General features: G+C 34.4%; 1 protein-coding gene across 8 annotated transcripts in view; it reads right to left on the reverse strand.

The window, feature by feature from the left end:
* Nucleotides 1-25,832, reverse strand: part of LOC127871092 (nuclear hormone receptor HR96-like) — a 243,932-nt gene that overhangs the window by 124,707 nt on the left and 93,393 nt on the right. Inside the window, exon 1 of one of the 8 annotated variants that reach the window (XM_052413767.1) lies at nt 1,141-1,855. The exons of the other annotated variants lie outside the window; for them this stretch is intronic. Coding sequence (XP_052269727.1) covers nt 1,141-1,179 — 39 coding nt within the window. The 5' untranslated portion in view covers nt 1,180-1,855. Of the gene's footprint in view, nt 1-1,140; nt 1,856-25,832 lie in introns of those variants that run through there. 8 annotated transcript variants of the gene reach the window in all.

Here is a 25,832-nt window from a genome sequence, read left to right on the forward strand (position 1 = left end):
TGAATAAATGTGCCAAATGAGTTTATCATCTCACAATAACTGACAAAGTTATGGCCTGAACAAGCTCATTTATTGGCATTTTGATCTTTGAACTCCAAGTGTGACCTTGACCTTGAAGATATCCACACACTTCTTTAGAATGACACACCGTTCCATGATGGTAAACAAATGTACCAAGTCATTTTAAAATCTAACGATAAATGACATAGTGATGGTCTGGACAAGCATTTTGACCAATGAACTCCAAGTGTGACCTTGACCATGGAGATATCAACGCACTTTTTTCGCATGACACACCGTCCTAGGTTGGTGAACAAATGTACCAAGTTATTTTAAAATCTAATGATAAATGACATAGTTATGGTCCAGACAAACTTTCAGTTTAAAACGCAGCAAGTGACCCTGTGACCTAGTTTTTGACCAGGCATGACCCATATTCAAACTTGACCTAGACATCATCTAGATACAACTAATCTGACCAAGTTTGGTGAAAATCAGATGAAAATTTCCGGACAGACAGACCGACTGACCAACGGACAGTCACCGACAAAGTGACTCCTATATAGCCCCCATTACAAATGGTAATGGGCGTATAATAAATAAAAACAAAAAACAATATACTTGACAAACAGTTGAATATTTAAGAATGCTAAAACATGCTTTGACAATTAATGTAGTTTTATTTTAATTTAATTATGTATTATCTGACCCGACCCGACCCGAATTTTCTCGAGTATTTAAATTTTGACCCGCAGACTCGACCCGATGAGTATTTTGACCCGTGTGAGCCCTAGTAAATAAACCTACTTCATTTTAAAAATTGCATGTGCAAAAGAGACCACATAAATGCATCATTGTAAACTAATCATACCTTTACAGTTTACATATAAAACATATCAATTAAAATTAGCGTTAGTTGAACATTTACACAAATTATGTCAATTCTCTTAATATAAATTAAAATTTAAAACACCTAAAAATAAAAACTTAAAATTATTGTGAACAAAACCACAAAGAGGTAAATGTAAAACTACTTAATATGTTTGACTATTTTTGAGTGACTTTAATTGCATTTATGATCATTAAAATTTAATGTCACCAATGCAACTAGCTGAAAATGTCTGTGCATGTACAACTCACCAAAGTTGTCAACGGATGTGATAAACCTGTGCTATACATCCAATGTATGACTGGATACAGTAGGATCCTCTTACACCATTTTTGTACCACAAAGCAATGTCACTAATATACTCTTTTTTTTTAATGTTAAATGCTTCTTGAAGTAAGTTTTCCTAAGTTTTTCTCAAGTTTTAAACATCACCACATGAAAATCATAGATTCACACCTCATAATACATAAACATGCATTCCAACAATGATTATTTACAACTTCCTAGCGTAAATAAAGTGCACGCAAAAAACCATATCGCACTTAAAACATAATTATTCTCGCCTTTAACAGATAGTCTTGACACAGCATGGATCTTCAATCATTGAATACACAATATATGACTTTATGGAAGCCAGCCAAGCGTATACCATCCGCACAATTAACTTGCAAGGATTCATTACTGTAGCTGAACCAATTGTCAAAACCTGACACTATAATACTAGCCACTGTGCTAAAATCAAAAGAATTTAATTCCCATATCTACATTCATTTATGTTACACGAAACATCTGTAAAGTTTAAGCATGCCTAAATTGAGTTTAAGTCCAAAATTTAATTATATCCAAATAGGTACAAATATGACACTGCCAACTAGCTACCACAATGACATGATCTGGGGATATAAATGTACCCATCTAATACACTGATAAACTGAATAACTTAGCAAGGTGAACTAAACAAAACATGGTTTAAACCTTTTCTTTACCACTGACAAGATTTGGAAAGACTGCCTTATGTAAGATTACACAATTTGTTTGTATCTTAACTTTCCAATAGGCCAAAAGGCCAAACAAACATGATGTTCTGTTGTTGATATTGCTGTAAATTGGGTTTTAATGGCAACCTAAAAAGTTAAGTTTAATCTCAGATTAGTTTCAGGTGTTGATTTAGTTGCTGTAGAAACACGTTTCAGGTGTTGATTTAGTTGCTGTAGAAACACTATTCATCTAGTCTAAAGATTTACATAATCGCAGACTAGAACGCAGGCATTATGAGTGATCTGCATGTTTAACTACATCGTATTCCAGACTAGAACGCAGGCATTATGAGTGATCTGCATGTTTAACTACATCGCAGACTAGAACGCAGGCATTATGAGTGATCTGCATGTTTAACTACATCGCAGACTAGAACGCAGGCATTATGAGTGATCTGCATGTTTAACTACATCACAGACTAGAACGCAGGCATTATGAGTGATCTGCATGTTTAACTACATCGCAGACTAGAACGCAGGCATTATGAGTGATCTGCATGTTTAACTACATCGCAGACTAGAACGCAGGCAGTATGAGTGATCTGCATGTTTAACTACATCGCAGACTAGAACGCAGGCATTATCAGTGATCTGCATGTTTAACTACATCGTATTCCAGTTGTTATAAATTTCACATACAAATGCTTTCATAACTTATAATCATGTGAAAAACAAAACTTAGACCTCTTAAAATCATTTTCAATTTGATTTTTTATCCATCTTAGAATTGAATTATTTTTTAACTGGAATAATAAAATCAAGCAAATCGCGTAAATTGCGTGATCGTTTCTTTTGTCGATTAAAACTGGCACACAATATATCAATAACACTGCAAGATACTCATTTCCCTAACAATAGTGTACTGATTTGGGTGACAATTTATGACTTGAAAATAGCCAGTTTTCTACCTTAATCAATTCAGCAATTGCAGTAACTTATAAATTATGCTGTGTGCCTATCAAAAAATTTATGAGACCTAATAATTGTTAAGTTAAATCCATGGCACAATTGTCAGGTGATCTAATCAATAGTGCACTTTGCATTACATTATATAATGTTTTTCTGCATTCTACCAAACAATCGTTGAGATTAAGTGCTGGATTTAAGGATGTCAACATGATTTTGAAACATTCGCAATACCACGACATTGTTATTTTCAGAAACAAACTAAAGAAAAACAAAAGGGCCTGAAAGGCCCAAAATAACTCACCTGAGATAACAAGATATTATTGGGACAAATCTTCTGACCAAGTTTCATGAAGATCGGAAAATAAATGTGGCCTCTAGAGTGTTAACAAGGTTTTACTATAGCCATATATGGAAAAATGCCCTGCCCCCTGGCAGCCATGTTTTTCAACCAACCAGCATCATTTTTGCACTCGTCTAAGATATTATCGGGATGAATCTTCTGACCAAGTTTCATGAAGATCGGACAGTAAATGTGGCCTCTAGAGTGTTAACAAGATTTTACTATAGCCATATAAGGAAAAATGCCCCGCCCCTTGGCAGCCATGTTTTTCAAGCAAACGTAACCATTTTCGAACTCATCCAAGATATCATTGAGACCAATCTTCTGACCAATATCATGAAGATTGATGGCCTCTAGAGAGTTAACAAGGCAAATATTGACGGCGCACGACGGACGACAGACAACGCATGACAGACGACGCACAAAAAGCTCAGGTGAGCTAAAAAATCATTTTAAAATGATCAGTCATGTTTTGTTTTGTTTTTTGTAAGAAATAACAGAAATGCACGTGATGAATAACACAAGAATTACTTTTGGTTTATTCAGTAAAAAGTCTAGGTACGAGAGACTGTAAGAATGAACGCCTATTTTCAGATGCACGCTGAGTTTCATGGACATAGATATCACTGCATGCCCATGCAATAGTCTTTTAAATGACAATAAACCAGATCCAGAGATCAAACCTACAACTTTTGTATGTAAGTCTTAAGTGACTCAATGGGGTGTTGCCATTGTCAACTCCACAGGCATGATTTGAACAAACTTAGCGGAAAATCACTAAACCCATTTATGCCAAGTGGACTCTCCCATCCTTCCAAATTGGATCAATTTATTTCCAAAATTAGGGATTTCTAGTATATCTATTTTTATATTTAGAATATTTCTTACAGGAATTCCTTTAAGGAAACAGCGCAGACCCTGATGAGATGCCGCATCATGCGGCGTCTCATCTGGGTCTACCCTGTTTGCCAAGGCCTTTTTTCTAGACGCTAGGCATAAATGGGTTAATTCAGTTTATCTCTATTATATATGTGTTAAGAATTTTTAACAAATCAAAATACAGTAAAATGATAACTTAATTAAGACGTGTTCTTTCATATTATATGGTAAAAACTTTTAATTTAAAGTGAAATAACTAATTTTGTTAATCCCTGTAGTTCTATGATGGGAAACATTACAGCCGTTTGAAATCAGCTCACTCTCACATCATATGTTCACAAGGTCAAGAAAAAGGGGAAGTATCGTTCCCTGCTTTCACTTTACAATGACATAACAAGAATTAAAACCAGTCAGTTTTTGGTGAAGGAGTAGCTGATATTTTCACCCGGTGAGCCACTTTGTATTTATATTTATTTTAAATAAATATGCCTTTTGGCTCAACATTGTGATTGCTTCCCTCACTTTTTGTTTCAATACCGTAGACTTCCGAATAAAAAAGTTATTGAAGGCATTCACACCGTAAAGCCAAAAAATCTTTTTTTTTTCAATCCTTAAACAACATTGATACAGTACATTGTTATTATTATACAGACACAAAGATACTAGTATCATATTGCAATAACTACACACAACTGTTTTTTTATGTTTAAACAAATAATCCTGGTTTGAAATTTGAAAATAAATCTTTATTAATTGATTCAAAGAACAGGGATTAGCTACTCAAAGATTTATGTATAGAAAATGAAATATTCTGTTATATATGATCAAAACAAGCAAATATATAGATATAACTTTAATAATTTTAAGTTGTGCAAAATACTGGCTGTGCACTTAATTACACTACGCATCATTTTTTAAAGGATTTCATAAATAATCCAAATAAATGGGTCAATACCAAAAATAGGACACAAATTGTTTATATAGTTTGGCCTTAAAAAACAGATTAAGTTTAAGGTAAAATACATGTTCAACAAGATATTTAAGTCTGATATCTCAGTTATTAAAGTAATGTGTGTTATGGAGTAGATAAATGTAGATAAATGGGTGTTTGGAAAGATAAGCATTAACCTAAATTCCAAATATAAAGTCTTGTTGATTTTTTGTTTTAAAATTATTTCCATCATGTTTATTTTTACTTTTTTCCTGACCATGTCAATAAATCAGTTGCAAGATGTTTTTAGTATTTACCATAAGGCCAAAGTTTTTTGATCTTCTGTTTAAAGGGAGCGCCGTATCCAATTTTTGGAAAAGTGAAATAAAACTAAAACAGAAAAAAATAATTTTATTTTTATTTTTTCCTCCGTATCCAAAAAAAAGTGGTCTTTAAAAAAAAAGTTATTTAAAGAGAAATTTTATTTCTGTCACTATTATTTCATAAGGCCACGACTTTTTTTTTTATTGGTTTACAAAAATTATTTTGAAAATGGTCCATCGGGCGGTCGAAAAAAAAAAAAAAAAAAACATTGGAAAAAAAAGTTAATACTAATAACATCAGAACAAAGACAACATATCTTTTATAACCTTAACACAGAGACAAAAAATCAAATTATGCAATTAAACACATCTATATCTTTAAATGAAATGAGTCCTAACAGCACCTTTTGTAACATCAGGCAATTTTAAACACTCCATTACATGACATGCGTTCTTCTCTCATTAAAACGAAAAACTGCGCTTCATTTCCATAATTGGATGCGCACCATTACGCAATGCGATGCCCGTTGCATAAATCTTATATAAGATAAACTACTCATACACAAATTACCCAGTATGTGTTTGCTCTTACTCGACTTATGAGATCGTACATGAAAAAAAAATCGAGGTTGATCGATCCATGCGTCGTCGCGGTAATGTTTGTCAAAGTTGTTGTTGTCATGAAAACTCGTTGATTTACAACGCAAAACGTCTTATTTGAACTGACGCGAATTAATTAAATCATATTTGTCAACTTCGCTTTTGCTTTATTTTGATAATTTAATCCAAAGTTTAATGTTAGCAAATGTTTTTTTACTGGAATTGTAAACAAGGAGTCAGTTAAAGTCTTCCGAAAATGTGCAGTCTGTGTGAATTGACAGTTTGACGTCATCAAAGGAAAGCCGCTTTCTGTCGGAAGCAATAAAGCGACAAATTTCGCGCCGAAAAAATTGGCTTCCTTTGTCTAGCAATCAACATGCCGAACCAATCGTGTGTTGGTTTCTCAATTGCAATCCTCCAATTTAAAAAAGCACGTGCATAGCTCCGCCTTCGAATCTTTTGCAGAGAACGGAGGCGGAGTTTAACGGTTAATTGAGCTAGTGTTTTACGCAAGTTGAGTTCCGATTTGCCGAAATTACTCGGTCCTAAGCATTGAAACGACAAATACATTTATCAATGATTTTTCGAGATATACCGATTTGTTCCGATTTCCAAACTTTCTGTACAGTTCCTATAAACTATGGCGGACGTGTTTACAAAATTCCTAAACACATATATCGTAAATAATGGTAGTGTTTTATTGGATTATTTATACTAATTACCAAATACTTTTTTATCTACTATAATATCGGGTTTGTTTAATATAATTAACATGTTAAACAATATAGTTGCGTCACAGACTCGGAAATAAATTTTGATGGGGTCGACATTTTACTGACGCTGATTTTCTTATTGTCTGTAATTTTTACCCGAAATAAATTTTGACAAGTGCCCATAAAAGGACTGGTACATAATGTGTCACATTGAAAAACATCCCGATCTCTGCAATATATGTGAACCAATCGTTGATTGTACTTACTTGATTTTATTCGCAACCGTACTCAAACCGGATCGTTTTTTTTTCTCGTTTCGCTCGTTTTGCAGTGCGGTCGGGAATAAAATATTTTTAAAAAAGACGATTTTCCGATTTTATTTTTTTTCCCATTTTCCAAAAATTAGGGTCGGCGGTTTTGTAAACCAAGAAATATAAAAGTCGTGGCCTAATGTAAACTAAATATGCTGTTAATTGAGAAAGATATATGGCAACCTAGTCATACCGATTTTCGGACTACTTGCACCGACATGTGTGTGTTTACAAAACAAATGCGGATATGTCAAACATCATGAATATTCATGAGATTGACGTCATCTTGTTCACAAATGATTGAACTTTACTACAATGTTTTCAAAATTGACGTAGGACCACCCTTCGCCAAGAAAATAGTACCCGACTTTGACGTTGAATAAAATGACTTAGGAAATCTTAGGCCATCAAAATGGCTATTTTTCCTAAGTTTCAAATTACCATACATGTAACTTTGAAAGAAGTTGAGATAAATTAATAATTCAAACTGATCTGATTCTGAGCAGGATTTAATGAGATCTTTAAGTTAGTTAGTATCCAAAAATTAAAGATTTTTGTGAGTTAAAATTTATATATGGGTTGCTACTTAAAACATTTAACTTCTTTTCATGTTTTTGAACTTTTTTGAGTCCCCTCACACTTTATACTGACTGGGGACTGTCTGGCAATACCAAGCAAGTTTACAGGTAGTTTTTTAAAACTGTTTTTAGTAATTAACTTTAAAAAAATAAAATATTTTGATTTTTATTATATTTTATTTTTATTTTTTTGTCCTACGAAACTTTTTTGGGTTTTTATTATTTATTTTTTTCCCTCCTCCTACTCAAACTTTCAAAAAAAAATCCCGTTAAACAGAAGATAATAAAACTCTGGCCTAAAAGCTTTTTAAGGGACCTCAACCTCTATAACTGTGAATGAACAAACTATATTGATTTTAGTATGCAAATTCTAAACAAAGACCAAAAACACAATTTACAGACCTCAACCTCTAAAGAACTTGGCCTTTATAGGCTTGTATGACCTTGCCCTCCAAAGCCAATTAAATCTGCACACCTTAACCTATGAAGAACATAACCAACAAAAGCTTTGACCCAGATTCTCACTTTGGCGATGTTTTGTTAAGATCAACTTCCATCATCATGACTGGATACAAAATGTGGCCTCTATAGTGGTCAGAAGATTTTTAAGAAATGGGACAAAACGCCCTTAAAAACAAATTTCATCATCAAGACTGAATAAAAAATGGGGCTTCTATGGTAGTAACAAGCAAATCAACAGTCTGTTCACAAGGTTTAACAATAAACTGGAAAACAGTGCCTGAGCACCTAGCAACCATTTTGTTTTTGTCAGTTTTACAATAAGTGTAGAAATGTGAAAAACTTTATTGTTATCATATTTGTCTCAAACTATTGTAAGTAACTTTGTGCTCTGAAACTAATCAACTGAAAATGATAACGAATATGTTTGTAAACTTGCAGTGAGATTAAGTTGACTAAGGTACAAGTTGTTTGTAAACAAAGCATTTACCCAACCATGATCATTCTTGTATATATTTTATAGTAAGTATCTACAAAATATTTCACACATTAACATTTCGTGGGTAAATACACAAGTGCAGATTTATGAATCATTACAAAACAGCTTTTGTTTTGAGCCGAAACAACCTAAAAATTTAAAAATAAAAGAGTTTTTTAGTTATGCTGAGTGCTCAGGTTAGCTTACAATAAGTTTAAACTGAAACAAGCAAATTCATTGAATTGAAATCCCCCGCCAATATGCTTCTGGACACTCATACCAGGTTTCAATGAAATCCACCAAAGCACTCCCAAGATATGGCTCCAGACACACAAAAAACATTTTTTCAAGATACAAAGGGCCATAACTCTGTTATTAACAGATGTTGTACAATGCCATTTGGCGTGCATCATCCTCTTATCCATATATATACTCATACCAAGTTTCAATGAAATCCGCCAAAGCACTTCCAAGATATGTCTCTGGACGGACGGAAAGACGGACAGAAGGACAACGCCAAAACATTATTCCTCAGCCTATGGCGGGGGATAATAACCTACATGTATACATCAGAAAAGGTTTCTGACATGTTGTGGTAAATAAGTATAGTAATATGACTGTTTTCTGGAGCTGAAAGTCTTGATATTTCAATAAACTTTCTACACCATGTATGCTAATGGCCCTAATATGATGCTATTAGTTAATGTTTCTTCGAGACCATTTTGCACTTTAAACTGCTGGCAAGAAAATTCTTCCAATTATTTGAAATATGATTATGAACTTATTGAAACTGAGTACAAAAAAGGCAATGCACACAAAACAAACATATTCCATAAGAAAATACAACTCAAAATGAAATTGTTTTAGAGCAGACCATTTATTCCCAGACATTGTATTCAATGTCAGAAACACCTTTGTCTCTGGCATAACAATTTATTTGGGAACATTTTTAAAAGTCTTACATTACATCCAGATAATCCTGAGACATTTGAATTTATAAAACAATATATATCAAATAATTGTTATTATTTGTAAAACTACAAATGTATATTTAAAAGCTAGATGGATTCTATTGCATGTCAATCAAATATACTTTGTCTTTGGGTTTTTGTTTTGTTTAGTTTTTTAAGAAACAATACTTGAAATGCACATAAAAGCAATTTAAATATAAAATATTCCAAAGAAAAGGGAATATTATAAAGAAAATTGAATAAAATTATTCATGACTTAAAATGATCAACTGTCCCTGGTTGACAGTTTAAATATGAAATAATATGACCTTCATAATAAAGAGCAAACCGTAACATTATATCAACAAGAGATGTGTTTGTCAGAAAAAAATGTCCCCTTCTGCCCCGCTTTGAAGCCATATATTTTACCTCTGACCTTGAAGGATGACCTTGACCTTTCATCACTCAAAATGTGCATCTCCATGAGATACACATGCATGCCAAACATTAAGTTGCTATCTGAAGCGACATAGAAGTTATGAGCATTTTTCGAAACCTAAATGCGAAATCTAAATGCAAAGTGTGACGGAAAGACAGACAGACAGACAGACGGACAGACGGTCCGATCACTATATGCCCTCCTTCTGGGGCATAAAAATAGTAAACAAACTGTACTTCCATATTGTTTATACCACAGAAAATAGCAAAATTTAAAGGGAGGGAATTATTAAATCTAAGAGACATAATTAAACTATTTCTGTTGTCCCATAGTTGATATTTTACAACATATATTTTTTATGAATTTGCTTTTGAGAAAAAAACATGTATAACTTCTACTTTAAGCTTGTTTTAGTTTTCATTAAAATTCTACAAATTTTTAAGATACACATGTCAAAACAATTTCCTGTAGAAGTTGACTTGATCTTCAATTCAAACAGCCAAACAATTGAAAGTCTTGGTAAAAACAAGAGATGTGTTTGCCAAAAAACACAATGCCCCCTACTACGCCGGTTTTATTAATTTATAGAAAAAATTATATGCCTTTATAAAATATTACTTCCCTTGTAACAAGAAACTGTCAGAGACAGGTGATGCTCCCCAAAGGTTTTTTTGTCACAATATTGCACTATATATTCAGATAAAAGGAAACGTCTTGAGGGGCATAACTTTGGACAAAATAATACGATGGATGGTTTAGCAACTTAAAAATTTCAAAGCGCCATAATTCTCTAAATAATTCATCTAACCAGAACCCACAAATAACATGCGCATCTCCTCAAGGTAGTTAAGCTTCCCATATAGCTTCATTGAATTCCAGTCAGTAGTTGGGGAGAAATAGCCCGGACAAGAATTGCACTTTATGTACAGTTTATAGAAAATTTCAAAAGGCCATAACTCTGTGAAAAATCATCCGACCATAACCGGCTGATAACATGCACATCTCCTCTTGGTAGTGAAGCTTCCCATAAAGTTTAATTGAATTCCGGTCATTAATTGCTGAGAAATAGCCGGACAAAAATTGTGCACGGACGGACGGACACACGCACAGACAGACGAAGCGGCGACTATATGCTCCCCCCCAAAAAATTGGGCGAAGCATAAAAATTATCTGCACCTGCCAAATGATAAATAGAAATTACATCCCTTTAAAGCTTGTTACTTCCCTTGGAATTTTTTTTACCTTTGACCTTAAAGGATGACCTTGACCTTCCCCACTCAAAATGTGCATTTCCATGAGATACACATGCATGCCAAATAAAAAGTTTCTATCTTCAATATTGCAAAAGTTATGGGTAATGTTAAAGTTTGTGGACGGACAGACGGACGGACTGACAGACAGTTCAAATGCTATATACCACCCTAACCAGGAGCGTACAAACTAGAGATGTAATGTCAATTAAAATAAATCTATATTTGCATGATTCATTATAGCAAAACGAAGGCACAGCTTACATTGATCATTGACAGATAATCTCTAGGCAAAACATGCAGGGATTGTATACTGGAAATACATTGTAGAATTACATAGCTTTTTGCGCCATTTATCAGCACTAAACAAGGGCAAAGCTATTTGAAATTTGCCTGTCTGGATAAGGAAATGCAGCTAAAATACTAAGTACAAAGACATAAAGACAAACTACAAAGAAATCCAATTACTGCGAAGTAATTTGACACAGGTATTGTGCCAAAGAGAAATAAAAATTTGTCCTTTTTAGGCTTATTTGTCATTTTCACCACAAAACAATCACAAAATGAAGGACCTTGCAAAATTTAATTAACTTCATGCCTTTCATTATCTAGATTGAATCGTCACATTTGAGAGACAAACATTAAATGTTTTAAGATAAATCATGAATGACATTTGCAAAGGTATGATGTTACCTAATAAAAAAGTAACATATTCTATCTTCATGCTCTGCTTTGATTTTTAATTAGACTTGTCTATTTGTATCCTTCTTTAACAGTTGCACAGAAAAGAATCAGATAAACCAACTTCTGACAAAAGAAATTCATTATAGAAGTAAAAATCTTTGAACAATAATAGATATCAGGTCCAAAACCTTTACATTTTATCTCCAACTTTTCCCACAATTCTGTAAAACATCATGCATTAACAAGAGTACCACAAGGGCCCTGAATGTTTACCTGGTTATACAGGCTGTGAGAGCAGCATGTTGAATGTGAAGGGCAAAAGACATTCCTTAAAGGTCAATCATATATGACCCATGTAATGCGTATCATGCCATATGCAGCCTTTGACAGCTCCAGACCAGCCTGCGCATGTGCCCAGACTGGTGTAGAGCCACCTTGCCTGCTAATGAAGCACAAAACCTTGCGTGACTTTAAAGGTGACAGAGATGCTTCTGATCAGAGACTGCACAATTGCACATACAAAGTTTCCAGTTACATGTTATAAAAAATAATGTGAATTTCAGACCATTAACACAGTTTTACTATAGCCATATAAGGAAACAAGATGTGTTTGTGAAACACAATGTCCCCCTATATGATGTTTGACCTTGTAGGATGACCTTGACATTGTGAAGGATGACCTTGACCTTTCACCACTCAAAATGTGCAGCTCCATGAGATACACATGCATGCCAAATATCAAGTTGCTATCTTCAATATTGCAAAAGTATTCATAAAATAAGCGATTTGGGCCACATATATTTGATCTCTGACCTTGAAGGATGACCTTGACCTTGACCTTTCACCACTCAAAATGTGCAGCTCCATGACATGCACATGCATGCCAAATATCAAGTTGCTATCTTCAATATTGCAAAAGTATTTATAAAATAAGCGATTAGGGCCACATTTATTTGACTTCTGACCTTGAAGGATGACCTTGACCTTGACCTTTCACCACTCAAAATGTGCAGCTCCATGAGATACACATGCATGCCAAATATCAAGTTGCTATCATCAATATTGCAAAAGTATTCATAAAATGAGCGATTTTGGCCACATATATTTGACCTCTGACCTTGAAGGATGACCTTGACCTTGACCTTTCACAACTCAAAATGTGCAGCTTCATGAGATACACATGCATGCCAAATATGAAGTTGCTATCTTCAATATAGCAAAAGTTATTGCAAAATGTTAAAGTTGGCGCAAACAGACAGACAGACCAACAGACCAACAGACAGACAGGGCAAAAACAATATGTCCCCCACTACTATAGTGGGGGACATAAAAATGCCCTGCACCCCTGGCGGCAATGCCATTCACCAAACCAGAAACATTTTCGAAGTATAAACCAAAATATCATAACAAACAAGAGATGTGTTTGTCAGAAACACAATTCCCCCTATTGCGCCGCTTTGAAATAAAATTTCAATATATCATTTGGCAGGTTTAGAAATTATCTCCCTTTTAAAGCTTATTAACTTCCCTTGGATTGTATTATATGACTTTTGACCTTGAAGGATGACCTTGACTGTTCACCACTCAAAATAAATACTGGACTTAAATGTGACTTTAACAGTCTTTACAAGCTTTTACCATAGCAATTTAAGGAACAAGAGCACCGCCTTGCGGGTGCAGACCGCTCATCTATTTGTCTTTTTAAAGGTGTAGGGACCTATCTCAATTTCAATCACAGGAGGGAGGGGTGGAATGGAGAGGGATGTGGTCATTTATTACATTATCTTTCAAAATTGCAAAAAAATAAATAAAATTATTTTTTTGGAGGGGGGGGATTCTTGGGTGGGATGGTTGGACCGCATTTCAAAAATAAAATTATAAAAATAAATATTTGTGTTTGTTTAACCATGTTTGAAAAAAAACAAGAGATGTGTTTGTCAGAAACACAATGCCCCCAATTTCGCCGCTTTGAATTTTTTTTTTTTTTTTTTTTTTTTTTTTACCTTTGACCTTGAAGTATGACCTTGACCTTGAAATTCCACCACTAAAAATGTGCAGCTTTATGAGAATGCCGCTTTGAAATAAATAAAATTGACCTTTGACCTTAAAGGATGACCTTGACCTTGAAGGATGACCTTGACCTTGAACTTCCACCACTCAAAATGTGCAGCTTCATGATAACGCCGCTTTGAATTATTTTTTTTACCTTTGACCTTGAAGGATGACCTTGACCTTGAAGAATGACCTTGACCTTCCACCACTCAAAATGTGCAGCTTCATGAGAACGCCGCTTTGAAATCTTTTAATATTTTTTTTTACCTTGAAGGATGACCTTGACCTTGAACTTCCACCACTCAAAACGTGCAGCTTCATGAGATACACATGCATGCCAAATATCAAGTTGATATCTTCAATATTAAAAAAGTTATGGCCAATGTTAAAGTTTTCGGATGGACAGACGCCATATATTTGACATTTGACCTTGAAGGATGACCTTGACCTTCACCTTTCACCACTCAAAATGTTCAGCTCCATGAGATACACATGCATGCCAAATATCAAGTTGCTATCTTCAATATTGAAAAAGTTATGGCCAATGTTAAAGTTTTCGGACGGACAGACGCAATATATTTGACATTTGACCATGAAGGATGACCTTGACCTTTCACCACTCAAAATGTGCAGCTCCATGAGATACACATGCATGCCAAATATCAAGTTGCTATCTTCAAAAGTGAAAAAGTTATGGCCAATGTTAAAGTTTTTTTCGGTCGGACAGACAGACTGACTGACATACTGACGAACATTTCAACTGCTATATGCCGCCCTACCGGGCGCATAAACATTTTTTTTGGGGGGTTTGGGGTGGTATAGTGTGAGATTGTGGTGGTCATTTATTTGATGATCTTTAATTTAAAAAAAAAATAATGGGGGGGATTGAGGGGGGATTGGGGGGGGTATGTCAGGTAAGAGTTGTGTTGTCAAAGTATCAATCGAATCATTATCAAATCATAAATAAAGAAGTTATGGCAATTTTAGCAAAATTTAATAATTTGACCTTGAGAGTCAAGGTCATTCAAAGGTCAAGGTAAAATTCAACTTGCCAGGTACAGTACCCTCATGATAGCATGAAAGTATTTGAAGTTTAAAAGCAATAGCCTTGATACTTTAGAAGTAAAGTGGATCTAAACACAAAATGTAACCATATATTCTAAGTTACTAAGTCAAAAAAGGGCCATAATTCTGTAAAATGACAACCAGAGTTATGCAACTTGTCCTTTACTGTCCCCTTATGATAGTTTGCGAGTGTTCCAAGTATGAAAGCAATATCTATGATACTTTAGGGGTAAAGTGGACCAAAACACAAAACTTAACCAAATTTTTAAGTATAAAGGGCCCATAATTCCATCAAAATGCCACTCAGAGTTACATAACTTTGCCTGCACAGTCCCCTTACGATAGTTAGTAAGTGTTGCAAGTATGAAAGCAATTGCTTTGATACTTTAGGGAAAAAGTAGACCTAAACACAAAACTTAACCAAATTTTCAATTTTCTAAGTATAAAAAGGGCACATAATTCTGTCAAAATGCCAGTCAGAGTTACATAACTTTGCCTGCACAGTTCCCTTATGATAGTAAGTAAGTGTTGCAAGTATGAAAGCAATAGCTTTGATACTTAAGGAATAAAATGGATCTATACACAAAACTTAACCAAATTTTCAATTTTCTAAGTATAAAAAGGGCACATAATTCTGTCAAAATGCCAGTCAGAGTTACATAACTTTGCCTGCACAGTTCGCTTATGATAGTTAGTAAGTGTTGCAAGTATGAAAGCAATAGCTTTGATACTTAAGGAATAAAATGGATCTAAACACAAAACTTAACCAAAATTTTCAATTTTTTTAGTATAAAAAGGGCACATAATTCTGTCAAAATGCAAGCCAGAGTTATCTAACTTTGCCTGCCCAGTCCCCTCATGATAGTAAGTAAGTGTACCAAGTTTGAATGCAATAGCACTGATACTTTATAAGAAAAGTGGACCTAAACGCAAAACTTAACCGGACGCCGACGCCAAGGTGATGACAAAAGCTCATAATTTTTTTTCAAAAAATAGATGAGCTAAAAATGCCCAACCCCCTAGCATCCATGTTTTTCAATACACCCGAACCAATTTCAAACTCATCCAAAATACCATTAGAACAAATGTTTTGACCAAGTTTCATGAAGATCGGACAATAAATCATCTACCATTGGCATTGCTAACTTGATCTTAAACCCATGGCAGGATGAGTTCTAAACCCAGTGTGGGTGAGGTTGGGCATATGCTGAGTGTGTTTATATTTGTTTATTTTACAGTGAATTAACAAGATGTGTTTGAGAAACACAAAGTCCCCTATATATGACCTTGACCTTGTGAAGGATGACCTTGAGCTTGTGAAAGATGACCTTGACCTTTCACCACTCAAAATGTGCAGCTCCATGAGATACACATGCATGCCAAATATCAAGTTGCTATCTTCAATATTGCAAAAGTATTCATAAAATAAGCGATTTGGGCCACATATATTTGACCTCTGACCTTGAAGGATGACTTTGACCTTGACCTTTCACCACTCAAAATGTGCAGCTCCATGAGATACACATGCATGCCAAATATCAAGTTGCTATCTTCAATATTGCAAAAGTATTCATAAAATGAGCGATTTTGGCCACATATAATTGACCTCTGACCTTGAAGGATGACCTTGACCTTGAACTTTCACCACTCAAAATGTGCAGCTTCATGAGATACACATGCATGCCAAATATCAAGTTGCTATCTTCAATATAGCAAAAGTATTCATAAAATGAGCGATTTTTGCCACATATATTTGACCTCTGACCTTGAAAGATGACCTTGACCATGACCTTTCACTACTCAAAATGTGCAGCTTCATGAGATACACATCCATGCCAAATATGAAGTTGCTATCTTCAATATAGCAAAAGTTATTGCAAAATGTTAAAGTTGGCGCAAACAGACAGACCAACAGACCAACAGACCAACAGACAGACAGGGCAAAAACAATATGTCCCCCACTACTATAGTGGGGGACATAAAAAGTATCATCCGTAATTATGCACCTTTCTCTTTCATCAAATGGATATAATCTAGATTTTAATTTATACATAGAACAGTAGAACAGGAATAGCATTGCAATTATCTTTAAATTAAATTAAACATGATACTGAAGCTAAACAATTTTGAATCAGAAATTCACATTTAAATTTTTCATTTTTGGAGCATATTTTATAAACAAATGTGATTATTGTGTGTGCAATGGTTGTAATTATTACCATTTCTATATTTAATATACTAGGTTCCCTTGCAACCCTCGAGATTTCCGTTCTCTGCTCAAGTGCCAAGTGTTTCACAAAGAAGTTTTGTCAAACATAAATATAATTATAGTCTATGACAAATCGCATTTGTAAGAGACAAGATAGGGTGTTATTTTGATCAAGGTGAATCAATTATAATATTCTGTCATGAACAAATATTGACTTTTTAAAATTTGTTCAAACAAACGCCTCTCTACCATTGAACAGAAAATTGCACAAAGACCTTGCTATGATGTGTTATAAATTGATCACTCATGATTAACCTTTCCCTCCCTTTATAGGCAAGTTAAAATTTAAATGAACCTGTTTAAAGAAAATGTCTCAGACACTAATGTTCAATGAAAATAAGGCAGTTTATTTTAAAATCACGGGTCCTGTATGATTTGCATTCTATACCTGCAAAAATATTCTAGAACTTTCTAAGGTTCTAGAATACTACATTTTTGAGAACTTTAAAAAATGGTCTAAAACCAATTAGTACAATACAAAATCATATTGTTAAGTCAATTAATTTCTATAATATCTAGAATATAGATTTTTCCCAATGAGCTTTCTATTATATTTAGGAAAACTGATTTTCGAAATCAATTGAAATTCTAGAAGTTAATATAATTTTTTTAACCATAAGAATACAGCAATGTTGTTCCATTCTGTAAAATAAGAATTCTAGAAAACAAGAGCTGTGTTTGTGAAACACAATGCCCCCTACTGCGCTTTGAAGCCGCACGGCAGCTATTTTAAAAATTTGAATGTAAAGGTCACAGTGACCTTTGACCTAGTGACCTCAAACAATGTTTGATTGTAGATCTCAATGAGATGCATGCACATATGAAGTTTAAAGAACATAGACCCAAGAGTATTTCATTTTATGAGCAAGGTTAAAGTTTTGGGACAGGCAGGCAGGCAGGCAGGCAGGCAGGCAGGCAGGCAGGCAGACATACATACAGACAGACAGACAGACAGACAGACAGACAGACAGACAGACAGACAGACAAAAAGACAGACAGACAAAAAGACAGACAGACAAAGAGACAGATAGACCAAAAACAATATATCCCCGATCATTCGATCGGGGGGGGGCGGGGGGGGGGATAAAAAGCATCAATTTAATGTTTCTTGCATATTTCTCCAATCCAGTGATAATTAGATTAGCCTGTATAGCACTCTACTTGATTTAAAATTCCACCACAAGGAATTAAAGTGTTATTTAATCAACAACCCAATTCCAGTCTATTCTATGAATTGACACACATGTGGAAACTTAGATCTTGTCATCTAATGCAATAAATAAATAGGATTGTTCACTTGTTTCACTGTCCCTCATGTTGAGAATTTTTAAACATCACAGAACCAACTGTATTTTGTTACCACATTTCCAATTGCCATTCAAATTGGTGCTGGGTGGGGTAATATTTTATAAAATATATATGTTTTCTTCATAACCAAACAGTGCACTCATGCAAGCTTACATAACATGCTATAATAAATTGAGTCACTTTTCTCTAAAGGGCAACAAAAGAAGTCATTTGTACATGTACTTTGCAAATAAATGAGTCGTGTTCTGAGAAAACTGGGCATAATGCATGTGCGTAAAGTGTCGACCCAGATAAGCCTTTGCAGTCTGCACAGGCTAATCAGGGACGTAACTTTCCGCTTTTATGACATTTTTCGTTAAAATGAAGTCTCTTCTCAGCAAAAATCCAATTTAGGCGGAAAGTGTCGTCTCTGATTACCCTGTGCTGACTGCACAGGCTAATCTGGAATGACACTTTACGCACATAAAGCAAGTTTGAAACGCGTTGCCATAGAGACCTCAGTAACGACATGCGGCGCACGCGTGTATTTTATTATAAGTATGAGCGTTACGCAAATTTAAATTTGGTTTAAATGTCGTTGATAAACAGAATTTACGGCAAATTTCACGTTACAGCGCCTAAGTCCTCCTTACAGCCCGGATTTGGCCCCTATGGACTTTCGCGTCTTCCCGGAAGTTAAATCACAGTTGCGCGGTATTCGCTTTGCAAGTAAACAGGAACTTACAGTTGCAGCAAAGCGAATCGTGTGGTCTTTTGACGCTGACTGGTATAGAGACACTTTTGACAAGTGGATTTCCTGACACATAAAGTGCATTTGCGTTGGAGGTGATTATGTGGAAAAGATTTGACAGTTGTTAACTTCATAACGTCATTGACGTTGAACAGAAACGTTACAACTGCGTCGGTGTGCGCATGTGCGCATTGTGCACATGTTTAAATCTCTGATATATATTTATTGTTTTATGTATTTCCATGATATTTGGAGAGTATATTTGGAAAGGACGAAATATTCTTAACATGCAATTTGTTTGTCCATTTATGTTACCAAATGAAAGTTATAGCGAAAATCCACGAACTTCTGGAACACCCCTCGTAAGTTTAGATGCACATCGTACATGTATGGTATACATGCTGGCGAATTCGGCTGTACAGCCGTTTTCAATTTCAGAATTAAATATCTGGCTTATTTCGCATTTTTCGACACATGTTCTTCTTAACTTTTATTTTAATTTATACACTGTAACTCCATTATAGCGCGGTCAATGGGGTCCAAACCGCGAAACAGCGTTATAATGGATCCGCGTTATAGGTTTTGAGCTCATTTACTGCAGGGCGCTATAAACAAAACAGGTATAAAATAGCCTATAATATAGGTCATGTATATATATATTGCCATGCTGTGTTGACGCAAATACATGCATATAAACCGAATCGTATCAATAACAGTATACATACCGCTTTTCTTATGTGCACATTTATCCGATAATCCAATAAAATTGCAACATCACTTAAAAATAATAATCTTGAACATTAATGACGATATATGTTTAAGAAATTCGTAAACACAACCGTACGCATATATGCCATTTTCAGAAGTGTTAAGAGTACAGTGCATTATGGGGCAGAGCTTTCATTGGACGAGCAACTTTAAATTTAGATTGAATGCAATACGACTCATGTACAAAAAATTGTTATATTGCGTCATACGCATGCAAAAAACGTGTTTCCCGGGGACTTCTGATACCGCGCGAAAATGAAAGTGAAACTCCGTTAACAATTGCCGGTACACTGCGTTCGCATGTAAATAAATCGTCTGCATTATTTAATTTCTTATGCACGTACTGAAAGAGATTAAATGACATAATACTATAATGATAATAAAATGACAGAACAGGTTGTTTTATACAGTAGGCAGTATATTTCACAGCCGCTCATTTAATATAGTCAAACTGCAACCATATCAAAGAAAGAATGTTTCAATCGTTTTGAATTACTCGAATTGTATAACTATCCCGCTTGCACTTAACTTATGGAAATTATCGCACTGAACCGCTCTGATGAGGAATACATGTAATAAACACTGACACGCGAGTTTTTCACACCTTTATTGACATTACACAACAGATTAACACCAATTAGCTGTCGGTGTTGTTTAACCTCGAGGCGATTATAATCGGTTCAACCTACGGTTGAATAAAGCAATCAACATAACTGTGATTGCCGCCATCTTTGAATTGTCTGAAAATACATGAAGTTGCATTATACGGATTTGAATCAGAAATAAAATGGAAGGTTGGAGAAAAAATGGGATCCAAGCACCCTCCGCGTTATATTGGATTCAGCGTTATAACGGAGCGCTTTATATTGGAGTTACAGTGTATTGAAATATATATATAATAAGTTTTTTACACAGTTTACATAAATATTTGACAAAATCGTATATACCAGCTTTAAGGGATTAACCTTAGGAAATTCCTACAATTCATAAAATTCCAATAGCCTCTGGCTACATAAAATTCAGGTAGGTTTATTATGCACTGATCATGTTTCAACCCTTTACCACTTAGATAAGTATAGTTTCGCGTTTGAAGTCCCTTAGAAAGTTAAATATAACTTAAGACCTTTCTTACAAGTTTAAAGTTTTAAAGGCTTCTTTTCTTACCCTTAGATACTGATGAGCAGCAAACAGCATAAAACCTGAACAGAATGAGAGTTACTCGCAGGCTGTTCTGACTCGCAGTCTGTTCTGGTTTTATGCTGTTTGCACATAGCCATTTTAACTTTGCTTCTGAGAGGAAAAATGACAATAATTTTTAAATGATAATTATTTTATAATTTTGTAAGTCAAAATATCATGTTTCTTTAAAAAATATCTGAATTTTTTTGGTAAGTACAACTTAATTTAAGACTTAAATGAGGTGCTTTGTGAAAACAGGCCCAGATCATATTCAGTTATATGATCCATAAATCTCATGATAGTTTTCTGAATTAAGTGTGATGAGTAACCTCAGAAAACTAAGTGTGATGAGTAACCTAGAAAGATATTTTAATTTTTAGGTATCAGCTGTTATCATTTGCTGCATCCACATTCCATGATATTTTCTTTCACAAGGGGTGTTGAGTGTATTGGGTGTCTCGAACAAGGTTCAACTTCATACAAAATTGGGTGTAGCCTGGTTGTGGAATTATATAGGGTGTTGTATTTCAATGACAAGTAACTTGCCATATTTTAAATTACTGACAATTTGATTTGTTTTTAAACAACCTCAATTTACTGAGCAAAAAACGGCTTTTCTATGTACCCCTCCGCATTCCAAATGCAATCTGATGCTTGGTCACCATGCTTGCTTACTGTATCCATGTTTAACCCATTTATGCCTAATCGACTCTCCTATCCTTCTAAATTGGATCAATTTATTTCAAAATTAGGGAAGTCTAGTATATTAATTTTTATATTTAGAATATTTCACACAGAAATTCCTTTAAGCAAACAGCACAGACCCAGATGAGACGCCGCATCATGCGGCGTCTCATCTGGGTCTACTAGTCTGTTTGCCAATGCCTTTTTTCTAGACGCTAGGCATAAATGGGTTAACCTAGGACTATTGGGTTTAAACAAAATTACGTTTTCTTCACTTTTAATTGAAAGTTTTACCATATAATATAAAATATCTAATTACCACTGACCTTGACCTGGCTCACCCCAAATGCAATATAAATACTTATCTCAATACAAGCCTGTTAATCAAGAACTTTATTAGGTTCCCCCATGCAAACTTAAGTTATTGACCAAAGTCCATCTGTTTGAAGGTGCCATCAGCCCATTTGTACCTAAATAGCCACTAAACCCAAATCCATTAGCTTAAGGATTATAATCTTTGATGGAAACCATGATAATACATTTTCAGAAAAATCATTATACTTTATTGCATAATTGTCTCTTTTAAGTAATAGGAAAAGATGTAATTTGGCTTTTCTGCTTCTTTCCTGACAGGGTGTTTTTATTATCATCTTTATCATACAACTACATAATTATGATGACATTGGAGTTTCTATCGCATCTCTCCAGCTCTGTGTTATCAAACTTTCATACATATGACGCAATTTGAAATTCGTTCAAATAAACTTTTTATATAACTATGATTTGTGGCGCTTAACACATCAGGGAGCATCATATTAATATCTATGTAGGTTTGACAGCATCATTTATAGTTTTATAAATGCAGACTATGCAAATTATGCCCATGATCCCCTGATTCAGTGGAGCAGAAAAACGAGACATTTCTGATAGCAATCAAGCAGTTAGAGATAAGAACATATTCTTATCTCATCAATAATCTGACATCTTGAAACCTTACCAAAGGTCTCTTAAAGAGGCAATTTGAGCCATATAGCTCTGTGTAGTAATTAAAGACTGTTTTAAAATGGCAGAAAATATTCTTTGCTAAATGTTATTTCAATCAGTAGAATATGAATTATCAAAGAAAATGTGACAAGACAATAGAAAAGTGTTAATTTGCAGATCAGTTTTCAGCCTCTGCATGTGAAACCTTATGCCAAGATAAAGCAATAAAATATGTTTACACTTCAAGTTTTTTTGTTTTTTTTTTCATTTTAAATGTAAGACTTTGAATTTCCCATAAATGATAAGATAGCCAGATTCCATTTCTGTCCAAAAACTATGCTCTGCCTATGTGTTTAGTACTGCTTCACTATGAATATAGACTGTTCAACAGAGCATTCTAAGTGACAGTTGCCCTAGCAACCATTAAGTCATCTCCTATTTAGAGATCCCTCTAATCTGCACAATGACATTTCTAGTCCAAGATAAAACATTTGCGTCTTTTTTTAATCTACAAATCCAAAAAAATACTCCATATCAGAAACAAAAGCGCTAATGTACACTCTAGACGTCACAATTATGTTATTTGCTGCATTTTTATGTCTTAAAATGTTATTTACCACAAAACAAGAAACCCTAGAACCTGTTGATGCTTTTCCTCATAAAGCAGAATACATTTTTACAAATAAAAAAAAAATGTGATAAAATCCTTTGTCCATATACTAACAACATAATGTCACATTATTATGCTTATTTTTACATCTATATTATATAAACTTTTACCGTAATATCCATGGTGCATATAAATCAATCAAAAGTTTCCTATATAAAGGTAACATTTAACAGAGCACTCCTCCCATAATTGCCATTGTGGAAAACCATGTCAAGCAATGGCCATTATGTAGAACACAAAATAAGCCAGCATAGCATGGTGTTATGACAATTATATAAAAAATCTTGCCAGATTAGCCTAAAAAATCTGAGGAATTCTTCAGCTGCTTGGTAACAGATTGTATGTGAACACAACAATTAAGCTGGGTTCATTTGAGAACACATAGTACATACATTATAAGAAGAACAAGAGGTTAACTAGAATATCGCCATAGTTATATGATCAGATAATTTGATTTGTCAAGTGATGAGGTGATGGCCTGAATGTGGAGGGAAAATAACTTAATTATTAAACAAAGAGCAATAAGTCCTTGGTTATCATTGGAAAAGACTGAACCAACTCAGTGGCAATTATGTTTGTAATTTAGTATGGTATCAATTTTTCAATTAAAATTTCATGACGAAACCAAACGATAGGTAGTTGCACTCTTTTCACATATTGCACCTGTTTAGTTAAACACTAATATACAGAAAATGGATGGGATCAGAAGCTTTATTCATAATATCCAAACACATGTTTAAAGCACTGCAAATCACAACCAAGTTGCATCTCTGCTTTGTCAATTTGGTAAAACATCGATTATGGATAATAAAAAAGCAAATAGTGCAATATTTGCAAACTTTGGTCAAAAATTAATTTCTAGTCTATTTGACATTAGCAATAACTCTCGAACTTTTATTGATGGTTCTATTCCTGACTACAGGATTGGGAAAGGACACATCAAGTATGTCACTCTACAGATGATAGATCACACATTCATTGACACTGCGATCTTGTGGGAGCAGTCTGATAATTGCCGATCCAATTTGGAAATTACCATATTTTGTTACCATAGTTTCGCTAGGATTTCTTCAGCTGTGGATATGGTATTTAATTCAAGGAAAACACCTTTTTCAGTTTTGGTTCGACTGCCATTTTCACAGTGTTTCAACCATGTGCAAATAGTTGTTTAATTAACTTTAAGCTTCATTGACAAGTTTGAAAAAAACGCTTATCAAGAAATGATTTGAAGTTTGTAACCCAACATTTAAATCTGCAGCATGGTCATTTTTTCTTAAAGCAGAGCTATGATGATCTCATGATTCCAAACAAGAGTTGTCTGTCCCAGCCCCCATTGGATTTGCATATTCATTTTACAAGATTAGGCAAAATGTGTATTTGAAGGTACTTCACATTTCATGCACACAAAAAATCATTGCAGCTTTTAGAATGATGTTGCTTTTGCCACTATCGTGAGTTTTTATACCATGCATTGGACTTAAAAAGACACAAAATATTGCCCATTGTTTTTCTGGCCCATCCTTTTTGATATGCAGGACCTTAGATTTAAGAATAATGGAAGAAAAAAATAAAAATATTTTAAAATATGTTTTATCATTATCACTTTGAACAAAGGGACTTATTCTCAAACACTTTAATGTTAAATTTCACCAAAAGCCTCACAACAGCTCCCATTAACTTTTAAATGTTACTGCTTTTGTTTTTGACACAAATTACACATAAATTTTGACACAAATGATTTATTTCTGAAGTTCTCGCTTCTGAAGATATAAGCAAAGTGTTGTCATTTTCTTCTGAACTTGGCATTTTGTGTATAAGTCCCTTTCATGTATTACTTTCAAACTTATGTCCAAGATTATAAACATGCAGTGTGGATGCTATATGATAGAAGATATCAATCTGGGGATGTGTTAAGTTGTGAACGGATTGCTGTGTCAACCCAAACAACACCAACTAGTGACAGATACAAATCTTTGTAAGAAACAAGTGCTGTAACCATAGGATGACATATGCCCCCTATAAACGCTTTGATAGAAGTTATTGAAATGCACTAAATGACCCCATGACCTAGTTTTTGACCCGGCATGAAGCATATTCGAACTTGACCTAGATAATGTCTAAATACAACTTCTGACCAAGTTTGGTAAAGATCGGATGACAATTGCTTGACTTATTGAGCGGAAACTAATCCAGACGGACGGACTGACTGACTGACAGTGCAATTTTAATATGCCTCCAGAACCTATGTTCTGGTGGCATAAATAACTCTTTCGAACGGAACTAAAGGAATTTTCACTAACTAAGTCACAGTAAAAGGACCCTTGCCTGTTGCGATGGGTTAACTAGAAATAGG

The sequence above is a fragment of the Dreissena polymorpha genome, chromosome 3 (assembly GCF_020536995.1).
Source record: "Dreissena polymorpha isolate Duluth1 chromosome 3, UMN_Dpol_1.0, whole genome shotgun sequence".
NCBI lineage: Eukaryota > Metazoa > Mollusca > Bivalvia > Myida > Dreissenidae > Dreissena > Dreissena polymorpha.